The sequence below is a fragment of the Dendropsophus ebraccatus genome, chromosome 8 (genome assembly GCF_027789765.1).
Source record: "Dendropsophus ebraccatus isolate aDenEbr1 chromosome 8, aDenEbr1.pat, whole genome shotgun sequence".
Taxonomy (NCBI): Eukaryota; Metazoa; Chordata; class Amphibia; order Anura; family Hylidae; genus Dendropsophus; species Dendropsophus ebraccatus.
The window spans coordinates 4,655,012-4,678,927 of NC_091461.1; the positions used below are offsets into that span (position 1 = coordinate 4,655,012).

Consider the following 23,916-nt stretch of genomic DNA (forward strand, 5'->3'; position numbering starts at 1 on the left):
GAGCTAAGCCAAGGACCAGGAATGAGAGGGAGAGCTAAGCCAAGGACCAGGAATGAGAGGGAGAGCTAAGCCAAGGGCCAGGAATGAGAGGGAGAGCTAAGCCAAGGACCAGGAATGAGAGGGAGGGCTAAGCCAAGGACCAGGAATGAGAGGGAGGGCTAAGCCAAGGACCAGGAATGAGAGGGAGGGCTAAGCCAAGGACCAGGAATGAGAGGGAGAGCTAAGCCAAGGATCAGGAATGAGAGGGAGAGCTAAGCCAAGTGCCAGGAATGAGAGGGAGAGCTAAGTCCAGGACCAGGAATGGGAGGGAGAGCTAAGTCCAGAACCAGGAATGAGAGGGAGGGCTAAGCCAAGGACCAGGAATGAGAGGGAGAGCTAAGCCAAGGACCAGGAATGGGAGGGAGAGCTAAGCCAAGGATCAGGAATGAGAGGGAGAGCTAAGCCAAGGACCAGGAATGAGAGGGAGAGCTAAGCCAAGGACCAGGAATGTGAGGGAGAGCTAAGCCAAGGACCAGGAATGAGAGGGAGAGCTAAGTCCAGGACCAGGAATGAGAGGGAGAGCCATACCAAAGACCAAGAATAAAAGGGAGACTGCGGAATAAAAGGTAAACCATGATGGGGATCAGGAACAGGAATGAGAGGGGAGCAACAGCTGGGGTACACCAGATTCTAGGCTATTAACCTTTTAATATTTTTACATATTTTGCAAAGCAATAAACCCCAATGTCTCTTACAATATTCGGACCCTGATGTCTCACGTAGAGGAGTCCAGGAAACAGAAATATGTAGAAATTGTTGTCTGGGTCCAAAATGCAGCAATACCAGTCACCCCGATATATAACTTGTGGGGAAACTCAGATACCCGGAAAAGAACAAAACAACAATTACTGTGAAGGTGAATGTTTACTTGTAAAGACGGGGAGAGAACATTGGCACATTCCACTTCTTCTGCTGCCAAGACTTCTGACAATCTTCCGTGTTAGAGTTGCCAGAAGGGAAACCAAGTTTCCATGAGTGTGGGGCCACAGTGGGCTGGTACCGGTGTCTCTGATCCTCACACTATAAGAGTGCGGACACAAGAGATGGAGCTCCACATCTGTGCTGAACCCAACTACCTGCACCATGAAGATCCTCATACTCCTCGCACTGGTTGGTGTCAGTGTCTGCCAGGGTAAGTACCGGACAGGAACATATATACAGTATTTACTACAGGTTTTCTAGGGATTTACTTAACTCCCAATCTTTTATGTGTTTTAGATGATGGCAACCAACCCCAACCCCAGGAAGGTCAGGGAGGCCAGGGAGGTCAGGGAGGTCAGGGAGGTCAGGGAGGCCAGGGAGGTCAGGAAGGTCAGGAAGGTTCTTCATCACCTATAAAGTGTAATTCAGAATATAAAAATGACTTTGCCGATGATAAGGAGTGCTTCAAAAACGCATTGAAGGTAAATTGGCTTTATTATATTCCTGTAAGTTCTGTGAGATGTATCTATAGACGGGGTGAGCGCTGTAATAGGATGTCACTCACATCCCCGTAGCCCAAGGTATATATAAGACTCTGACCTTGGATCAGCAGATACTATTCACTTCCAATAATCCTGATATACTGCCCCCCCACACACACACTAATATACACCTACCCCTTATAAACACTCAGCCCTGATATACACCCACCCTTTATATACACCCACCGCTATATACACCCACCCCTTATATACACTTACCCCTATATACACTCATCTATACACCCACCCCTTATATACACCCACCCCTTATATACACCCACCCCTTATATACACCCACCCCTTATATACACCCACCCCTTATATACACCCATCCCTGATATACATGAACCCCTTATATATAACCACCCATGATATACACCCACCCCCAGATATAGCGACCCTGATATACACCCACCCCTGATTGCTTCTTATTGTTACATGTTGCTATTGTTCTCATGGCTTTCTATTGTGCCCACAGACTGTTCCCTTCCTTATGGAGAGCGGACAGAGACTGGTCTGTAAGCACAAAAACAATGAGGTACGGAAGACACTTCTTTCTAAGGACAATTACATTATATATTGATTACAATGTAGCAGGTGTAGAGTTCTGCCAGGACGGTGGCACACTTCGGCTCTAGTTATTTGCACGGCCACTATCCACGGCCTCTCTTTGTAGATACAGGGTTGGATACGTTCGGTTCACATTGGATTTGAGGCCTGAAATAGGACATATGCCCTGAAAAAGTATAAAGTGTCAGATGCCCCCGAAATGTGTGGTCTGCCGGGCTACGGGCTCCCGTAAGATGATGGGCGGCCTCAGGGCCTGGACCAGGCTTAGATTATCACAGAAGCCTATGCAGATCTATGTTCTGTGCTCTTAAAGGGAATGTCATCCAGTAAGGCAGTCTCCCCAACCTGAATCCTCTGATAAGTGATGGACGTTCTCTGTGTCGTCTGGTTATTTTACTTTTACTTTATTTCCTTTCAGGATGAAAAGACCAAAGAATACTATGCTGAATTCACGAATGAGTTTTCACTGTTCTTGGTGAGACTAATCTATGACTATTAGTAACCATGGGGAATTAGATGCCTGGCCCCATATAGTAATAATGCCCCCGCTGTGTCCCCATATAGTTATAGTAGTAATGCCCCTGCTGTGCCTCCCATATAGTAATATTGTCCCATGCTGTGCCCTCCATATAGTAATATTGTTTCCTGCTGTGCCTCCATATAGTAATAATGTCCCCTGCTGTGCCCCCATATAGTAATATTGTTTCCTGCTGTGCCTCCATATAGTAATAATGTCCCCTGTTGTGCCCCCATAGAGTAATAATGTCCCCTGCTGTGCCCTCCATATAGTAATAATGCCCCATGCTGTGCTAACATATAGTATACTATGCCCCCTGCTGTACCCCAATAAAGTAACAATGTTCCCTGGTGTGCCCCCATATAGTAATAATGTCCCCTGCTGTGCCCTCCATAAAGTAATAATGTCTCCTGCTGTACCCCCATATAGTAATAGTGTCTCTTGCTGTGCCCCCATATAGTAATAATGTCCCCTGTTGGACCCCCATATAGTAATAATGTCTGCTGCTGTGCCCCCATTTAGTAATAATGTCCCCCGCTGTGCCCTGCATATAGTAATAATGCCTCCTGTTGTGCCCCATATAGTAATAATGCCTCCCGCTGTGCCTCCATATAGTAATAATGTCTCCTGCTGTGCTCTCCATATAGCAGTAATGTCTCCTGCTGTGCCCCATATAGTATTAATGTCTCCTGCTGTGCCCCATATAGTATTAATGTCCCTGCTGTGCCCCATATAGTTATATCCCTGCTGTGCCCCATATAGTAATAATGTCCCCTGCTGTGTCCTCCATATAGTAATAATGTCCCCTGCTGTGTCCTCCATATAGTAATAATGTCTCCTGCTGTGCCCCATATAGTATTAATTTCCCTGCTGTGCCCCATATAGTTATATCCCTGCTGTGCCCCATATAGTAATAATGCCTCCCGCTGTGCCCTCCATATAGTAATAATTCCTTCTGCTGTGCCTCCATATAGTAATATATTTACACCTGTACACTATATGCACATACCATGCTCTGCACACCTGTATGTACACCTGCAAACTATAGTCACACTGCACACCTGTTTGTACACATGCACACTATAGACACACACTCTGCAAACCTGTATAGACATACGCTCTGCACACCTGTATGTACACTTGTACACTGTAGACAAACTGGGAAGCATTATCGCACTCATACACCAGTTATAAATAAAGCTCCATTTACACAGCCAGATTTATTAAGGGGTGCACACCCATCACAGTACTTACGCAGAAATCTACACACACACACCTGTATGTACACCTGTACACACTATAGACACACATTCTGCACACCTGTATGCACATCTTAACACAGTATATACACACACTCTGCACACCTGCATAAACACCTGTACACTATAGACACACACTCTCCACACCTGTATGTACACCTGTACACACTATAGACACACTATAGACACACATTCTGCACACCTGTACACTATAGACACACACTCCACACACCTGTGCACACACCTGCTCAGTGTACAGAGAGTCCGGCCCTTGTTAGGCCTTCCTGCTCCTGTACATACATTCGGCAGTGCTGATTGCCCAGTGAAACATGAATCTGTATTTCACCCTCTGACTGGGGAAGTTTCCATAGTAAATGGCGGATTTCTCGCTTTCTAGCCGGGTTATATTGCTTTATAAGTGTTACAGTCATGTCTCTATTCCCCTGGCAGAGATGTACTGGCTGTGGAGCTGGGAATCTCGTTGGTTTAGATGATCTGCTGGTAAGTAAGACTACAGTATAGGAGACACCTGGTACCGTCCATATATCTGTCTGTGCTTCCAGAACTTCACAAAGTGTCAAAGAGGCGTTCCCAATCCCCTGAAGTGGTGACACCTTATCAATACCCCTTCCATCCCTATCCCTCCTCAACTGTCAGTCAGCTGGAAGCAGGGACAGGGATGGGAGGGGGAGCAAGGAGACATTATAGCCAACAAATCACAGCCCCCATAGCATCCATATGAGAAATAAAAGCTGAACTGTGATTGGTTGCTATGGGAGCTGTGATTGGTTACTTTGTGTTGCTATTGATAAATCTGGGCCATTGAGTTATAAAATTTGGGGGAGACTTATGCTGCTGTCTTATAGGGAGATTCTCTGTGTTGCCCATAGCAACCAATCACAGTGTGGCTTTTATTTCTCACATTGCTCTGGTAAAATGAAAGCTGAGCTGTGATTGGTTGCTATGGGTAACAGATAAAGTCTCACTATAAGGCTATATTCCCACGTTCAGTACTTTTTCAGGACCGTATACAATTTGTGCAACTCCCCAAAAAAATTGTCTATAATGCATCTGTAAAGAAATTCACTTATAGTTAAATAAGTGAAAATGATGGATTGCAGATTTATGGACGTTTCCTCCGTAAAAATTATGGACTTTTCCATAGACTTCTATGGGATCTTTTGTGCCGCAATTGCAGTCCGTACTGGAGCTTGTCAGTAATTTTAGTCCACAAGCCCTGGAGACGTCTGTGGTCTAAGAAAGAGAGACACAGAAGGTGTATGAAAGAGCTCAGTAGCCAAAGTACAGAGTGACGTCACCAGACAAAGCACCGAGTGCCACCAGCAGCCCGGCCACCTAGTCACGTTAGCAGCTCCGGCCACCTTGTAATGTCAGCAGCTCGGCCACCTTGTAACGTCAGCAGCCCGGCCACTGGGTAACACCAGCAGCCCGGCCACTGGGTAACACCAGCAGCCCGGCCACCTAGTGACACCAGCAGCCCGGCCACCTTGTAACGTCAGCAGCTCGGCCACCTAGTAACGTCAGCAGCTCCGGCCACTGGGTGACACCAGCAGCTCGGCCACCGACTGACGTTTGCAGCCCGGCCACCGCTCACAGAGTGCAGTGCAGTGGTTGGTTACCTAGGCAATGAGCTGTCAACCATAGGAACAGAGTGAAGAGTAAGCTATTTTGCTAATGAAAGACACTTACAAAATTGCTTACTTTTGCATTATCTGACAAGTAAAAGAAAGTTTAGTAGGTGAGAATCCCCCTGTATATAGCAGGCACTTGGTATCTTCAAAAACTAAAAGAAATAGCAGCAATGGTTATGTGTGTCTTCTCCAACATGGCACCTACAGAAGGAAAGATTCATACAGCTACATGGAATTAAACATGAAAGTAACGCTGGCAATTTCTATTCTTTCTTCTAGGGAGATTTGGGATCTGACGTCGGTCAAACTACAGGAGATCTGCTTGAAGCCGTAGAAGGCCTTAAAGTAGGTTCTTAGTTGATATTTCTTTATAGTCCACAGTTACTGAAGTCAGAAGCTACATGGGACACAGATATAACAGAATAAAGTTGTAGGGCAAGAATAGTCGTGTTATAACTTCCATCAGAGGTTTGTTTGTCGGGAGGGTGCTTTGTATCCTGCCTGGTCGGCCCCACAGCCCATAGATAATATTCCACATTAGTCATTTACTCCTTGGTCCAGTAAGACCATAGACGCACTGCCCCACCCCTATAGCACCGATCTGCCTTCGACCGGCCCACCCTTTCCAATGATTATCAATGGATTGAGCAGCCCAGATCGGCACTATAGGGGGGTGGGGAAGTGTTCCTAGAGGTCTTACTAGACCGGGGAGTAAATTAGTGACTGCACGGGAACAGCACCCAGGAGGAAGGTAAGAAACATGCCCTCATCCTTGGCGCCTCCTGTGCAATAGATGGCTAGCAGCAAGTAAGATTCGTCTGGTCCCCTTTAACAGAGCAATATGGTGGACGCCATACAGTACAAAAACACATCACACAATCTGAGGCACAAAACAAATCTGGAAGAATCAGAGACGTCGTGTCATTGGGGATTTCGGCTCCGGTTCTGCTCTTAGCTGTTGTCATCCATTTACATCCATGTACTTTTTGCACCATATACTTTTCTCTTTTAGGTATTGGACATCAACTTTTTTTTTTTATAATGATGTATTCTGTTGTTTTCCAGCGCGCCTTGGGCATAGATGGTGTTGTTCTTGACTTACTCTGCCACTTGGTGAGAACAGATAATTTTCTGCATACTTGTCTATGGGACATTAACCCTATCATGGGAAATTCTGTGCTCCTACCGAGTTCATTTCAATGACTCGGGGGGGGGGGGAGAGGCCCCAGGGGCACGCTGGCACCGCAACAACAGCGTGTACATTCATTGGCTGGCTTACTCATGTGATCTTCAGAGTATAAAAACTTGGAATTTCCTGCTCGTCGTCAGACGCCATCTGGAAGGTAGTGAAGGAGAGAGGCTGGAGCAGGAAGACTGAGGATTTAGCTGATTGTAGGCAGGAAAGACCCCAAAAGCCCTTGTTAGGGCTATAAGTATACATATATCTGCGGATAATCAGCAAATTAACCAGCTACCAGCACATCAGCTTATTCTCACAGACAGGCTAGCAGCTGCTGCTCACCGTGAAGAATAGGCTGCAGTGTATCTACCTCCTCCTTCATTGTACGTGTTGCAGGTAGCTGAGCAGATAGATTTTGGAGTAGAAACAGTGAGGATTTTAGAAGATTGTAGGCAGGAGAGACCACAAAAGCCTTTATCAGGGCTACTACACAGCACAGCGTATAGCTGCTTCCTCCAATAAGAGTGCATAGACTGTCTAGCAGCATATCAGTAGTGACACAGACAGGCAGTCACGCAGCTTATAACTATCTTGCATAGAGTTGTGTCGGACTATTTTGTCCTACTTAGTAATTGTCGCAGTAGTTTATTGCCCAGTAAAACACCTTTCACCTGTCACCATACATTGTGTTTGGAGGCTGTGATAATGGCGTAATGCTGCGACTTGGGCTTGTTAGATCCAGCCAGGCATGCTTCCCCTGCTCTCCCAGTTGTATCCAGAGGTGTTTGCATCAATTTCTGAGCTGTAACGGTGGACTTGGAAACCTAAACTCGACCGCTTGGAGTTCAGCGAGCATGTTTCTCCTATAGACTTTAATAGAGTTCAATATTCGATCGCATAGTCAAAGCCGCTGTCTGTTCGAATCAAATTTCGAGTTTTCAAATATTTCACTACTCGCTCATCTCTAACAGAGAACTACTGTGCGGTAATGACCTGTATCCTGGCAGCACTTCACACTCTCTATAGTATTACATTCATCCCATTTCCATGTTCTCTATTGTGTCTGATACAATATGGCCCGCAGCCCACCATGAGCGGTGTTTGATCTCATTAGCCCATTGTCAGATCCATTTGGATGATGGGGGACCATGGGACCCTGTACATCATCATACATGTGGCCTAATGTTAACACAACCAGATCCATGACGAGGGGCCAGTAAGCTCAAAATGCAATGTTTTCCATGTAAACCAATAAAGGATAATGTCATTTTAGAAGCTGGAAAACTTTAGAGTTTTCTTTTTATAGTCTGATAAAGAGTATAGAAAATTTTGGAAATTATTCTGCATTATTCACATTTTATAGTTCACTTACTAATATCTATCTTATCTAACAGTTAGGCGGGTTCTTGGCCTCGGACTGCGCGAAAAGGCTCATCAGTGTAAGTACACTTCATAAACATATGTAGACTAAATATATATATATATATATATATATATATATATATATGTAAATTGTGAAAATGTAGCATATATATATGTGTGTATGTATGTATATATATATATATATAGAAAAAATTACAAGGATGCAACGTTTCAGCTCCCTCTCGGAGCCGTTCTCAAGCATTGCTTGAGAACGGCTCCGAGAGGGAGCTGAAACGTTGCATCCTTGTAATTTTTTCTTTACAATAAACCACTACTTTTTTCACCTATGCTGGAGTGCCTGGGACTTTCGTTGTGTATTTGGGGATCCCTCCTGCCAAGGGACTTGCATCCTACAGCACCCGCTACAGTTTTTAAGAAGTGCGACTCTGACCTCTCCTCTATATATATATATATATATATATATTGTATATGCTTCATTTTCACAATTTCACCCATTTTAGCTTCAGTTTACATGGAGCAGATATGCTGCAAATGTTTTGCACATGATATTCTATTCCATTCACCTGAATGGCAGGAAACACTTTGATTTTTGCATATCCCAGGCCACATATAGGCCCACCACCCACCTAGTAGATACTCCTACCCCTATCCCACCATAAATAAAGACATGGCAGAGATTAACCTTTAATGGGGGCGGGGGCACATAATAACCATATCTACTCCCCTGGATGCTGGATTGCCGCATCAGGACCCCCGCCAAGCACTGGGATCTTCTTCTCAGCCGACGTTACGACCCAGCTGATTGACAACCCACTCAGCCAGTCAGTGACTCGAGCGGGACACCGCTCCAGTCACTGATTGGATGAGCAGGCTGTCCATCAGCCTGGAAGGGGGGGAAATGCCTTTTGGTGGGGTCCAGGAGCTGGTGGAGTAGCGGTTCAAGAGCACGTGGAGAAGTAAGGAGTGTTTGGTTATTATGTTCCCCCCTGCCCCTGCTGGCTTACAGTTATTTAAAATTGACAGACTTCTTCTTTAACCATCTTTAAGTAACAAAATTAACTAACACACAGTGATAAGAACTTGATTGGATAGGGCTGTAGCAAGTGTTATGCCATGGCAGACTCCAGTCACACAAGTCCGCCTTACTGCTCCCATCTGCTAAGCAGTTGATTTTTCCGCCAAGAAACCATGACTTGAAAACCATAACATCACATAGAAATCCAAAACCAAGAGAATGAGGCTTGGCAAAATTGGGAGTGGGGAGCGAATGGGGAGGCTACGCAAGCGAGCCAGGGAAGTATATGAAAGGGTAGGGGCACATGGGGCTCATCGGGAGAAAACAGCTCCTCATTGGCCCCCAGAATTACAAATCCGCCCTGGGGGATGTGCCAAGCCATGAGGTGAGGTAAAAAGGGCCAAACTAAACTTTAAAACCCTAACTAGATGGCAGGAATTGCCAAAACAGGCGGGAAATGCTTAAAACAGGTGCCACATGCTGTCAGCAGGCATCCTTATGTAGTTAGGTGCCCTCCAGTCAAATGAAAAAAAAAGTGTGTGAATACACCCTAATAAAAAAAAATGATACATTAAACTTGACTACAACTTTTTGGGGTATTTTAAATTAGTCCAATTTTCCATTTGCAAACATGGGAAGTCTTGTAGCTATAAAGGCTCAATGTGATATCTCAGCTATTAAAGGGATGCCTAGGGTATTACCCATAATGCTAATCTTCTGCCTAACAAGAAGCTTTGTTTATTTCAGAAAGATGTTTCAGCAGTGAGCGGGAACTTGAACGCAGTCTTATGCACGGTAAAAATCAGCAATAAAACCAATGAAATATGTTCCAATACAACTGCTTTTATTGACAACGCTAAAACATGGGTCTTATTTGTTACCTCCAAGTCTATATTCACAAACTTCTAGATGTGTCCCTACCTTTCCTCTTACAAATGTCTCTCTTCTTACCTTTCTTCTAACAGATGTCTCCCTCCTTACCTTTCCTCGTACATGTCTCCCTCCTTACCTTTCCTTTTATGTGTCTCCTTCCTTACCTTTCCTCTTACAGATGTCTCCTTCCTTACCTTTCCTCTTACAGATTTCTCCCTTCTTTACCTTTCCTCTTACAGATGTTTCCCTCCTTATCTTTCCTCTTACAGATGTCTCCCTCCTTACCTTTCCTCTTACAGATGTCTCCCTCCTTACCTTTCCTCATACATATATCTACCTTCTTTCCTTTCCTCTCACAGATGTGTTTTCTTACGTTTCCTCTTACAGATGTGTTCTCCTTACCTTTCCTCTTACAGATGTCTCCCTCCTTGTCTTTCCTCTTACAGATGTGTCTCCTTACCTTTCCTCTTACAGATTTGTCCTCCTTGCCTTTCCTCTTACAGATGTCTCCCTCCTTACCTTTCCTCTTACAGATGTCTCCCTCCTTACCTTTCCTCTTACAGATGTCCCTCCTTACCTTTCCTCTTACAGATGTGTCCTCCTTACCTTTCCTCTTACAGATGTGTCCCTTCTTACCTTTCCTCTTACAGATGTCTCCCTCCTTACCTTTCCTCTTACAGATGTCCCTCCTTACCTTTCCTCTTACAGATTTGCCCTCCTTGCCTTTCCTCTTACAGATGTCTCCCTCCTTACCTTTCCTCTTACAGATGTCCCTCCTTACCTTTCCTCTTACAGATTTGTCCTCCTTGCCTTTCCTCTTACAGATGTCTCTCTCCATACCTTTCATCTTACAGATGTCTCCCTCCTTAACTTTCATCTTACAGATGTCTCCCTCCTTGTCTTTCCTCTTACAGATGTGTCTCCTTACCTTTCCTCTTACAGATTTGTCCTCCTTGCCTTTCCTCTTACAGATGTCTCCCTCCTTACCTTTCCTCTTACAGATGTCTCCCTCCTTACCTTTCCTCTTACAGATGTCCCTCCTTACCTTTCCTCTTACAGATTTGTCCTCCTTACCTTTCCTCTTACAGATGTGTCCCTTCTTACCTTTCCTCTTACAGATTTGTCCTCCTTGCCTTTCCTCTTACAGATGTCTCCCTCCTTACCTTTCCTCTTACAGATGTCCCTCCTTACCTTTCCTCTTACAGATTTGTCCTCCTTGCCTTTCCTCTTACAGATGTCTCTCTCCATACCTTTTATCTTACAGATGTCTCCCTCCTTAACTTTCATCTTACAGATGTCTCCCTCCTTACCTTTCCTCTTAAGGATGTCTCCCTCCTTACCTTTCCTCTTACAGATGTCCCTCCTTACCTTTCCTCTTACAGATTTGTCCTCCTTGCCTTTCCTCTTACAGATGTCTCCCTCCTTACCTTTCCTCTTACAGATGTCCCTCCTTACCTTTCCTCTTACAGATTTGTCCTCCTTGCCTTTCCTCTTACAGATGTCTCCCTCCATACCTTTCCTCTTACAGATGTGTCCCTCCTTACCTTTCATCTTACAGATGTCTCCCTCCTTACCTTTCCTCCTACAGATGTGTCCTCCTTGCCTTTCCTCCTACATATATCTCTCTTCTTTCCTTTCCTCTTACAGATGTGTTTTCCCTTGGTGCATGGAATCATTATGGTAGAAGTTAGACTGAGATTTAGAGATACCTTGGACTTGGACAGGTTGTGATCTCTTGACTCGCCTGACTAGACTGTCACTGAATAGTTTACAATACATAAATAAATGTGACATGGAGTATATAATATTAATCTTCAGATTTAACCTTTAGACTGGTAATAAATATGATAGTAGTGCCGCCCTACACATACATAGACAGCAGCAGCGGACACTCAGGCTCTGGGAGACCAGCAGTAATGGTGATGATGTGATGGACGTTGATTGTGAGGAGTGTTCCATCTTGTGGCTTCTGGCGCCCTGTGGTTGCTCTTAGTCGTCTTTTCCTTCTGTAATAATGGGGAGTGAACTCACAGACGTTATATCCCTACAGCTGATTCCTGTCTTTATTGCAGAAAGAAGAGGAACTGGATGTAGCATTGACTATAAGGACTCTGGTAAGAATATTACCCATATATTCTGCTACTAAAAGGATTCTCATTCCAAATCATTTTAATAGAACGTTTATTTGACATAAAGTCTTATAGTAATGATGTTACCAGGACCAGGAATGTAACATCCGGTCACAGTAGAGTAGAAGCAGCCCTATACGTCCTATGCAATACAATCCCTTTAAGAGTTGACAGAAACCTTTAAAACACTAACAATGTAATGTAATGGTTGACTTTCCCATCTGCTCTTCTTAGAGAGACGCTTCCTGTCTGCTGGATGACACGCTGAGAATTGATGCCGTCTTGGTAAGACCCTTCAGTCCATAACATGAAATATCAATAGAGAGGATTATGGATGAGAGAGTCTTAGATATAATGGCCACCGCTATATCAGAATATTAGAATTATTACAAGCAGTATTGGAGACTGCGCCCACCTGCCTGCCCCGCGTCCCCGCCACATCATTAGGTTTTAAGTCCATTGACCTCCATGTTTTATGGATTGTTTGCAACTTGTACTAATAGAAATCTGTTATAGTTATTAGCTTGTAGGTGGCTATGCCTCTCCGGTGTATAGCGCTGAGCTCCGCAGGGAGGGGATATACTTTGAGCTGCAGAGTGAGTGTAGTACTGTTACCTGCAGGATGGCTGGGCCTTGTGGTACACCGCAGCCTTACTGACAGACTTGTCACGGTCTCAGGTGGGCACAAGGGATTCCACAGGAATAGGTTTCTCTCTCCTATCTGTGGGCTGGCGTAGAGGTTTTTAGGGGGGCTGCACCTGTGTGTACGGTGGTCGGTGGTGTGGACCTGTAGTTCCCCAGGGGCCAACCTAAAATACTGCTGTCCAGTAATATGGCCCTTGGTGGTGATGTGGTGCAGGTGGGCCAGGCAACAGGGAGATGAGGAGGGAGGCAGTGTACCAATAACTCCTTTACTGATGGACTTACAGGCACTTGGACAGTCCAGTTACTTACAGTTGTTAGTTCTGACAGCGATGAATGGGTTACTGTGCTTGTGAGACTTGGTGGTGTGTGGAGAGATGATCGGCCTCCGACCTTGGTCTGTCACTACGTGGTACCATCACAAACCCAGCCGCAGGAATTGTGCTCTGATATACTAAATACTGTATCTACTTATATCACTGGAGAATCTTCTATCGTCTATAACCTCCATTAATATTTCCTAGGAAAACCTCACTGGAGGGGTTGCTGAAGCCCTGGCTCCGGCGTTGAAGGGTGTGGTTAGGGATCTGAAGGTAACACTACCTACCTCTGTATAACTTCCATTATAGCTCATTATCATCTGTGGTTGTCATAATGTAACCTGATCAACCAGGAGTCCAAAAATCTAATGCTATAAACCTTTGATATTACAGAATGTTCCTTTGCTTGGTCCCGTCCTGCAGGCGTTGGGATGCACAGTGGTAAGTATGGGTTATAGGATCGCTTCAGGCCATGTAACTATACAGAAGGGACACTTATATTGTAGGAGATGTCTGTCCTAGACCGTGAGGGTATTACAGACAGGTAACCGCAAGGCAGACGAACAACATATATGGACAAAGAGGGGCACTAATATAGTGTAGCATAAACAATAACAGTGGGAAAATGACTTGTAAGATGACCAAACTAACCTGGTGGTGTTGTGCAAATCATAGGCACAACACTGGTAGGCGTTTTTGTTGGGTTAGTCCGCTGCCTGGCCTCTGGTTCTCTGCTCCCGGCACCCATCCTGATACCAAAGCACGAAAATGCAGTTTGGAATTGACCATTGGACCATACATACAGCCAGGCGCATTACTCCAAGGACCTCACAGGTGTCCATCTTGAGTGTTTATTCACACTAGGCTACACACGTTTCGGTGTCGGACTGACACCTTTATCAAGCTCCCATATACAATAACATAAATTACTTAATTACACAGACAAAGATCCTCTATATAACTAAGAAACGACATAAAATGAATAATAAATCTATCATGCAGGACTGACCAAACCGTATAGCATAGACATGAACATTGCTAAGGACTATGGCTCAGATTAGAAGGACTGACACAGTTATCCAATATCAGGTCAGTTATGTCAAAAAGGTATAACCGGCTATAGAACACTAGATGTCCAAAAATGAAACCAATTGGGCAGACTCAATACACATGACTCAATTCCTAAAGGTCATATCGGCTATAGCAAGAAAATCACAAAAATGCTGAGTGTTAGATTGGTTGTAATGTGCCAGCAACTTACCTCCTCACTGCTAAACACCAAGACCTCCCCTGAGAGCAGCGGCAGCCCCATGACATCACTTCCCCTGACGTCACCTGACTGACATCACCTGACACACATCAGGAGCTGTTAACCCTCACAGCACCGGGGCCTATAGCGAGCAGTGGGAGAATGTGGAGGAATGTTTACGTGACAACATTGGATAACCGTCTGGAATATTCATAGAATCCATTTGCTTTAAATGAGAGGTGGAAATAAGATTTCGTCCTGATCTTCCGCCAGGTTAGACTTGAAAGCTGCAGATAGAATAGCATTGGGATACCCCTTTTGTTGGAATCTGTTTTTTAAAACTTTAGGGTACAAACACACATGGCATATACGCTGCGTATATACTGCTGCGATACGCAGCAGATACGCAGCAGATTAGATGTAAATAACTGAACACAGCATCAAATCTGCTGCTTATCTGCTGCGTATACGCTGTGTGTGTTTGTACCCTTAGACTGTTTTTTATAATCTGCAGTAAGGCTACAGTTTTTTCGTATCCACCTGTACTGACTGAAGGGTATATTTTTGACCCACCCTCTATAATGGGCACTTCGGTAGTCCAGGTAGCTGTTTGTGTCCACCTTTTTAAAATGGGTTCTAGTGATGATTTTATCACCAGTGGTGCTTACTTCCAGGTCAAGAAATATCATTTTCTCTTGGTCAACATGTGCTGTGAACTGTATGCCCCATGTGTTATAGTTAAGATGATCAATAAAGGCTTCAGCAGATTGCCTGTCACCCCTCCATATCAGAAAGAGGTCGTTGATGTACCTTTTGTAGTACACCACGACTGTCAAACTGAGGGAACCTCCGAATGTATAAGGACTTGAACCCGCCCATAAAGATGTTAGCATAACTGGGCGCGGCCCGAGTCCCCATAGCGGTGCCACGTGTCTGATGGTAAATCATCCCAGCATAAGTGAAAACATTATGCGTGAGTATAAATTCCAAGCTGGCCAAAATGAAGTCTATTTGTGGCTGTTTGTATTTGCCGCCTTCTTGTAGAAATGTCGAAATTGTTTAAAAGCCTAAGGTGTGCTCAATAATGGAGTATAAGGCCGTCACATCCAATGACATAAGAAGATAGTCAGTGCTCCATTGTATATCCTTCAGGTCACATATAAGGGACGTGGAGTCTCGAAGGTATGATGGTAACTTAACAACAATCTCTTGCAAATGTAAGTCTACAAAATGAGACAGTTGGCTGGTAAGGTATCCTATTCCCGAGATGATAGGCCTACCAGGTGGATTCTCCTCATTTTTATGTATCTTCGGTAGATGGTAATAGAAGGCCATATTGGTAGCATCCACCTGTAGGAACCTCCTCTCTTTCTTGTTTAGGATACCCTTCCTGGCGGCATTATCTATTAGATCAAGATATTCTTTGAAGAATTTGTTGGAAGGGTCTATATCGAGAATGTCATAGTAGGAAGTGTCCGCTAAAATACAGAGGGCTTCCTGGTGATAGTCATCAGAGTTCTGAATCACTATACCCCCACCCTTGTCGGCTGATCTGATTACAATGTTGGTGTTATCCCTAAATTGTTTCATCGCTATTCGTTCAGCAGATGTTATAATTGCTATTCTTGATCTGTTTGTCCTTGGAAATGGACTCGAGGTCTTCTAACATGGTTGAGTAGAATGTCTGTATGTACCCCCCCTTGTGATGGTGAGGATAGAAGGTAGATTGGGGTTTCACATCTAAGTGGATAAATGGATCGGCTGATATGCTGGTCTCCCCACTTTGTTCAGCTCCTCCTTTTCTGTTTTTCTATATTTCAAAATGGAGTAGCAGGGTCAGTCTGCGGGTAAAAGTGTTGAGATCAAGGAAAAGGTCAAAGTCATTGGAAAGCTGAACCAGACAAAAGGATAAACCTTTAGATAGTAATGATATTTCCTGTGAATTCATGATATGGGTGGAAAAATTTAATATTTTTATTGTTTCAATTTGTTTCTTTTTGACAAGGGATGAGGCTCTTCTTGATTTTCGATTCCTACCACTTCTGACTCCTCTGTATTGATTTTTCTTTTTTCGCCCTGTCCTTCCCTGGGTGTGAAGTAATTCCCCGTGTAGCTCCCAGTTGTATATTGGCACAAAGGGGTGGTAGGCCTAAAAAAGAAATGGTGGAAAAGGTAGATGCAGTGCTGGCTGGAGAGAAGTTGTTGTTGTCTTCCACTGTCTGGTCCTCCTCTTGGGTCTCTGGGGTGCAGATGGGCATGACAACTGGACTATAAGGTATAATGGTGGCTTCTCCACTCCAGAAAGAGTCATGAGTGGGCAATAGAGAGTGCTCAATTTCAGATAGATTACCTCTCACTTCCTGTACATTGACTGGTGTGCTTATCTTTCCAAGAAGGCTGTCTTTGGGTTGTCTAAGTGCAGGTGTTAAGGGCACTCTGGTGTCATTCCTAGAGGGTTGAGGATCCCCAGCTTGTCTTGCTTCAGATGTTTTTGGGGGTGTAAGGTTCTGCTGGTTCCTCCCCTTAGGGCCATTTCTACTGGAATTTTTGAATACTCTGCCAGAAAAGACAGTTTTAGATCGTTGTTGTTTTTCTTCCCTTCTAGGTAGTGTTTTGTGGGAATGGGAGTTTGTTACTCTTTCGCTATTGGGGGACTCTACAGCTGTTCTTTTCTTATTGCTAGGGTGCAAGGGGCCGGTCACGTGGTCATTTCTGTCTCTTTTCAGTTTTTCAGATTTACTACTCATTAGATCTTTTTCAAACATTCTCAACCTGTGGTTCACCTTGTTGTTACAATCTATAAATTCGGGGGAATCACTGAAAGATTCTAGTTCTTCCAGTATTACATTGATCTGACTTGTTAACTCACGATACATCATAGAGCGTTTGTCAATCAATCTGGACAACATACCCATTGTGCATTCTATCATAAAACCATCCCAGTCTTTGATAAAGTCCTTGTCCTCTGGAAAGGTAGAGGTAAAAGGGAGCCTAAGGCCTCTCGGTGTAATCCTCTCCCTTAGGTAAATTATGAGGAACATGGCATCCACATAATGTGTGGCTTCCAGTTTTTCTAAATCCTTTAACTTAGAGGAACAAGTCTCTCATCCTTGTGAAGTCTCTTACTCCCGAGTCACGGGGTTTGGTGAATGTGATATTACCTGCAAACATTTGCAGTAATTCCTCACGTTTGAGGATCCTCCCGGCAAAATATTCCATTGTAGGACTCGGTCACAGTTGAATTGCCAACACTAGACAGCAGCCTCCACCTTCTCCTGGATCGCTCCAGTTGGATGTCACCGTTGATATGGCGGTCAGACCACGGTACGGTATAAAGCAAGGCAGACGAACAACATATAACTGTCTCATTTTGTAGACTTACATTTGCAAGAGATTGTTGTTAAGTCACCACCATACCTTTGAGACTCCACGTCCCTTATATGTGACCTGAAGGATATACCATGGAGCCCTGACTATCTTCTTATGTCATTGGATGTGACAGCCTTATACTCCAATATTGAGCACACCTTAGGCCTTCAAACAATTTCGACATTTCTACAAGAAGGCGGCAAATACAAACAGCCACAAATAGACTTCATTTTGGCCAGCTTGGAATTTATACTCACGCATAATGGTTTCACTTATGCTGGGATGATTTATCATCAGACACGTGGCACCGCTATGGGGACTCGGGCCGCGCCCAGTTATGCTAACATCTTTATGGGCGGGTTCAAGTCCTTATACATTCGGAGGTTCCCTCGGTTTGACAGTCGTGTGGTGTACTACAAAAGGTACATCAACGACCTCTTTCTGATATGGAGGGGTGACAGGCAATCTGCTGAAGCCTTTATTGATCATCTTAACCATAACACATGGGGCATACAGTTCACAGCACATGTTGACCAAGAGAAAATGATATTTCTTGACCTGGAAGTAAGCACCGCTGGTGATAAAATCATTACTAGAACCCATTTTAAAAAGGTGGACACAAACAGCTACCTGGACTACCAAAGTGCCCATTATAGAAAGTGGGTCAAAAATATACCCTTCAGTCAGTACAGGCGGATACGAAAAAAACTGTAGCCTTACTGTAGATTATAAAAAACAGTCTAAAGTTTTAAAAAACAGATTCCAACAAAAGGGGTATCCCAGTGCTACTCTATCTGCAGCTTTCAAGTCTAACCTGGTGGAAAATCAGGACGAAATCTTATTTCCAAAAAATAAACATACAGAGAAGGGCAGTGGGAATTTCAAATCTAATTTCTTCGCAAGGTACAATACACACAACAAAAATATCAGGGAAAGTCTAGAAAGAAATTGGAAAATCCTTCTGAAAGACCCTATTCTCAAGACGGTCATCCCTCAATGACCAAAGATTATCTTCAGAAGGGGTAAAACCCTAAAAAATATTTTGGCCCCCAGCCGGGTGAAAAGCAATAAGGCAAGCGAGCCATTACGAGGACACAAGGGCACTGTGAGTAAATGTGGCAGTAGGGGTTGTCTCTGTTGTGAGACGATAACCGACCAATCCCGATACACAGTGTGTACAGGCACCTACTTGGATTTCACCACAGCGACTTCAGCTGTATTAAAGTGACACCCTTAGAACAGGTCCCAACGACAGAGGCCAATAGACAAAAAACGCTCAATAGGCGAGAAGCCTTTTGGATATTCAAGCTGAAAACACTTATGCCAGAGGGCCTGAATGAAGCACTTGAATCTGGGATATAACTGTTCATTGTTCTGCACCAATATTGGGCATATGTATTCTGTATGTAAAAAATTATTATATATTTTTTACTTGTTATATTATATATTGTTTTTTCATCAAATCAGCAGACCACTATTATATTCTAGCAAGCCTTTTATTTATTTATATGTGTTTCATTTACTCTTTAGACAAAGATATTTTAATCATATATATATCTTTATATCTTTTGTATACATATTTTATGATCTTATACACTCTTTACACCTCTCATTTAAAGCAAATGGATTCTATGAATATTCCAGACGGTTATCCAATGTTGTCACGTAAACATTCCTCTACATTCTCCCACTGCCCGCTATAGGCCCCGGTGCTGTGAGGGTTAACAGCTCCTGATGTGTGTCAGGTGATGTCAGTCAGGTGACGTCAGGGGAAGTGATGTCATGGGGCTGCCGCTGCTCTCAGGGGAGGCCTTGGTGTTTAGCAGTGAGGAGGTAAGTTGCTGGCACATTACAACCAATCTAACACTCAGCATTTTTGTGATTTTCTTGCTATAGCCGATATGACCTTTAGGAATTGAGTCATGTGTATTGAGTCTGCCCAATTGGTTTCATTTTTGGACATCTAGTGTTCTAAGGCCGGTTATACCTTTTTGACATAACTGACCTGATATTGGATAACTGTGTCAGTCCTTCTAATCTGAGCCATAGTCCTTAGCAATGTTCATGTCTATGCTATACGGTTTGGTCAGTCCTGCATGATAGATTTATTATTCATTTTATGTCGTTTCTTAGTTATATAGAGGATCTTTGTCTGTGTAATTAAGTAATTTATGTTATTGTATATGGGAGCTTGATAAAGGTGTCAGTCCGACACCGAAACGCGACGCTCATTTTTAAGCCTAGTGTGAATAAACGCTCAAGATGGACACCTGTGAGGTCCTTGGAGTAATGCGCCTGGCTGTATGTATGGTCCAATGGTCAATTCCAGACAAATAACCGTGGTCTACTGACCTGACCTCACAGCATGATCCATCCCCGTGAGGCCGAGTCCAGGTCAGGCAAGCCAGGACAATGGCCATTGCTTGTATCTGGTTTTATCGGTATATGTGGTTTATGAATGCAGTTCTATATACCTCTGAATTACACTACAAAGAGCCTGAGCTGCCCAAAACCGGAGAGAATTCAGATGGCCGACATCCCGATCATGGTCGGCCTGAGAGTTAATGTTTCTCATCGATCCATTTTCAGCCATTAGGCCAATTTTTCACACAGTTTGTGCCAAGAAGCATTCATTCATTCATTCATCTCCCCATCAAGCTTTCCCACCATCAAACATGGTCTGAGTTCTCACATGCTGATGAACGCAAGCGGCCACCGCCACCCCCCACCATCACCTCTTATAGCCAGACTACAGAGATCTCTCACATACAGTATTTCTTCTCTTCACAGACAAATCTTCTGGATGGTTTGATAAATGGAAATGGTGAAGGCCTCCTCCCAGGTATTCTTGGAGGAGGTGGAGGCAGTAGTATTGGCAATCTTCTTGCCAACCTTTTTGGACGTTAGGTGAAGGAAACATATTGTGGTAAGTAAGAGACTGTAGTACTGTAGTTTAACTGGTCCACCCCAGGAGATATTTGTAGACAGTTCACTGTTTTCGGCCGTGCTCAGTATATTACAGCATACGGCCGGGGAAAGAGCCAAGGTACCAAAACTCCTACAATTTGGAAGAGATTTGCTGCTGTCGAGTTTCTGCTGTAAAATCTATCTGCAGTATTTCCGTCCTGTGTGAACGTACTCCTACAAGGTGTCGGTGCTGATAATCTGACAGCTGTAATTCACACTCCAAATGGCTGACACCGTTAGATGCTGTTAGGTCATGGATACACCTGCTACCTTTCATGTCTCTGTCTGTGCTTCCAGGAATGCTTTTATTCTCCAGTGCAAAGTGTCAAAGAGGCGGTCCCAAGCTCCTGATCTGTTCCTGTTTTCAACACTGCCTTGTCCCCTCCTCATCTCTGCTCCCCCTCCCTTCCCCGACCCTGCTTGGAGCTCCACTTGCAGCCGATGAATCCTCTCTGACACTTTGCACTGGAGAATAAAAGCATTTTTCTATCATCTGGAAGCACAGACAGATATATGACAGGTACCATGTGTCTCCTTGTCCTAACAGCATCTAACAGCAGTTGGAGGCTTGAATTGCAGCTGACAAATTCACTTTAAGATGTTGGATATAAGTATTATGGGGTTGCTCCTCAGGTTGTAGTGCCGTAGTCAAGAGTGCTGAAGAGGATATACAGCCGGTGGGCTCTGGTGTTTTCTACTGGGACACTTGTCACGGTGGCCAGTAGTGGTATTACCCACCCCGGACACACTTAGCACTAGGTGTGGGTGCAGGTGCAACAACAAAAATAGGACAGAGCTCAGCACTTAGCCAGGGAAAAACTTTTACCGGCAGAATTCAGTCATAGTACTTAGAACAGTGTTTCTCAACTCCAGTCCTCGAGACCCACCAACAGGTCATATTTTGCGGATATCTCATACAACAAACAGCTGTGGCAGTTACGGGTGCACGGACTACAATTATATCACCTACAATTATGTCACAAACAGATAAATATATCTGAGCGCCTTCTGCCCAACCAGCTCAGCGAGTGCCAGGGTGGGTGGTACGAGCCTCAGGCCTTTACAACTGGCCGTAGCAAACTTTCCAAGACCTCCCAGGATAGCCGTGCAAAACCAGAAAGATACTTTGTCTGCGTTTTGTCTTACCGAGGATCAGGCCTTTTTTAGACTGTCCTGAAACTTTGGATGGTTCCCTGGCACCGACAAGGTGGCCCCCTAGAGGACAGTTACCCCTCCTGCAGGTCTAGCACTGCGTCATAGCAAGAGTCTCTCCATCTGTGTCCTCTGTGTCTTTAGTTTTTCCCTCTCCAAAACCAACTAAGACCTCCCACCTGGAACTAACTGGGCTTATATAGGGGTGACCGGGTCTTACCTATTATTGGTGGGGCTGTGTACGAAAGAGAGGAAAGAAGAAGAGTAGTTGGATGAGAACCATGGAAAGCATCTGCATCTGGGATTGGTTTAAACAAAAAGCATACAGTGCTACAGTTAACCCTTTACCTTCAGCTGAGCTCTTACAATACAGTACAGGGGAAAGTGAGACACCTAGTGGTGAAAGTGCAATCAGCAGCTTCACCCCCTTTTGTGTGACACCTGACAGAGTTACCTTCTACTTAGGTGACACAAGACTTAGTGGACCACCTGTACTAGGACACTACAGTAAGTGGAGGGGATATAGGGTGAGGGCTCCTGCCCATTCATAAAGATACAATCCCAACACTCTCTGATTCGGGGGGGAAGGGGTCCCTGACATACAGATATATACCACTCAGTGCTGCAATGTGTATACTTCTACTGCATGTGTCTCTATGGTGCACCACGCCAGATTGAGCGATACATACAACTGTTACCTGTATAATCCGATATATTCTCCTTCATTCCCCACAGGACCTCAGGTTCCCAACCCTGATGAATCTGACACAGGAGAAACCTGTCGATCTTCCTGAAAGTTCTCACAATCATCTCCTTACAGATTTCTCGGATTCTTTACCATTGATTGATATTAAATTTTCTCTTTTCTCTTCCAATCATCTTGTTAATCAATAAATTTCCAGCATACGACCTTGTGTGTGACGTTCTTTATGGACATTTAGTATCAGGACATACGGACTCCATAGAGGGGGATGTCCGTGTGTTACACTGCAGGTATTGGTTCTCAGGGGGGACGTCCAGTTGGTGTATGGAGTCACTGATCTTCTCCAGAAGAAAGAAAACTCCATCCAGTGCCGCCCATTGGAGGCAGCCCCCCTATACTCCTGTACATGTACCCCGGGGTAGATGCTGCTTTGGGCTTCCTGCCCCTCAGCCGCACAGAGCGGGGTATTGGGTGACCGGATGGGCTCATCTGTATTGTGGGTACATGGAGTGCAGACACATGAAACAAACCCTTTAAACTCCATGTAAACATGATACTGTTCTCCATTGCATGTTGTATTATATATAGATATAGGTAAGTGGACGGAGAGAAGAATACCAGGATAATACACCCAATGGATCAGGCAGGATCAGCGCTGAGTCCACAAAAAATAACCCAGTATAAATCAGAGACACATGAAGTATAGTGCAGTATATAGGGCTCATGCACCTATATAGCAGCTGTATTACTCTACAACAGAGAGCTGTAATACAGAGGGCTCGGACACCTATATAGCGGCTGTATTACTCTACAATAGAGAGCTGTAATACAGAGGGCTCGTACGCCCATATGGCGTCTGTGTTACTCTACAATAGAGAGCTGTAATACAGAGGGCTCGTACACCTATATAGCGGCTGTATTACTCTACAATAGAGATCTGTAATACAGAGGGCTCGGACACCCATATAGCGGCTGTATTACTCTACAACAGAAAGCTGTAATACAGAGGGCTCGGACACCCATATAGTGCCTGTATTACTCTACAACAGAAAGCTGTAATACAGAGGGCTCGTACACCTATATAGCGGCTGTATTACTCTACAATAGAGAGCTGTAATACAGAGGGCTCGGCACCCATATGGCGGCTGTATTACTCTACAATAGAGAGCTGTAATACAGAGAGCTCGTACGCCTATATAGCGGCTGTATTACTCTACAATAGAGGGCTGTAATACAGAGGGCTTGTACGCCTATATAGCGGCTGTATTACTCTACAATAGAGAGCTGTAATACAGAGGGCTCGGACACCCATATAGCGGCTGTATTACTCTACAACAGAGAGCTGTAATACAGAGGGCTCGGACACCCATATGGCGGCTGTATTACTCTACAATAGAGAGCTGTAATACAGAGGGCTCGGACACCCATATGGCG

General features: G+C 44.4%; 1 protein-coding gene across 1 annotated transcript; it reads left to right on the forward strand.

The window, feature by feature from the left end:
* Window positions 1–1,067: 1,067 nt before the first annotated feature.
* On the forward strand, window positions 1,068–22,688 carry LOC138798375 (uncharacterized). Its single transcript, XM_069978800.1, has 15 exons — window positions 1,068–1,171; window positions 1,258–1,442; window positions 1,981–2,040; window positions 2,491–2,547; window positions 4,299–4,349; window positions 5,780–5,845; window positions 6,566–6,613; window positions 8,075–8,119; window positions 9,826–9,873; window positions 12,024–12,065; window positions 12,315–12,365; window positions 13,247–13,315; window positions 13,436–13,483; window positions 20,451–20,586; window positions 22,515–22,688. Exons 1-14 carry the CDS (start codon window positions 1,123–1,125, stop codon window positions 20,565–20,567), a joined length of 936 nt encoding a protein of 311 aa, XP_069834901.1. The 5' UTR covers window positions 1,068–1,122; the 3' UTR covers window positions 20,568–20,586; window positions 22,515–22,688.
* Window positions 22,689–23,916: the final 1,228 nt, after the last annotated feature.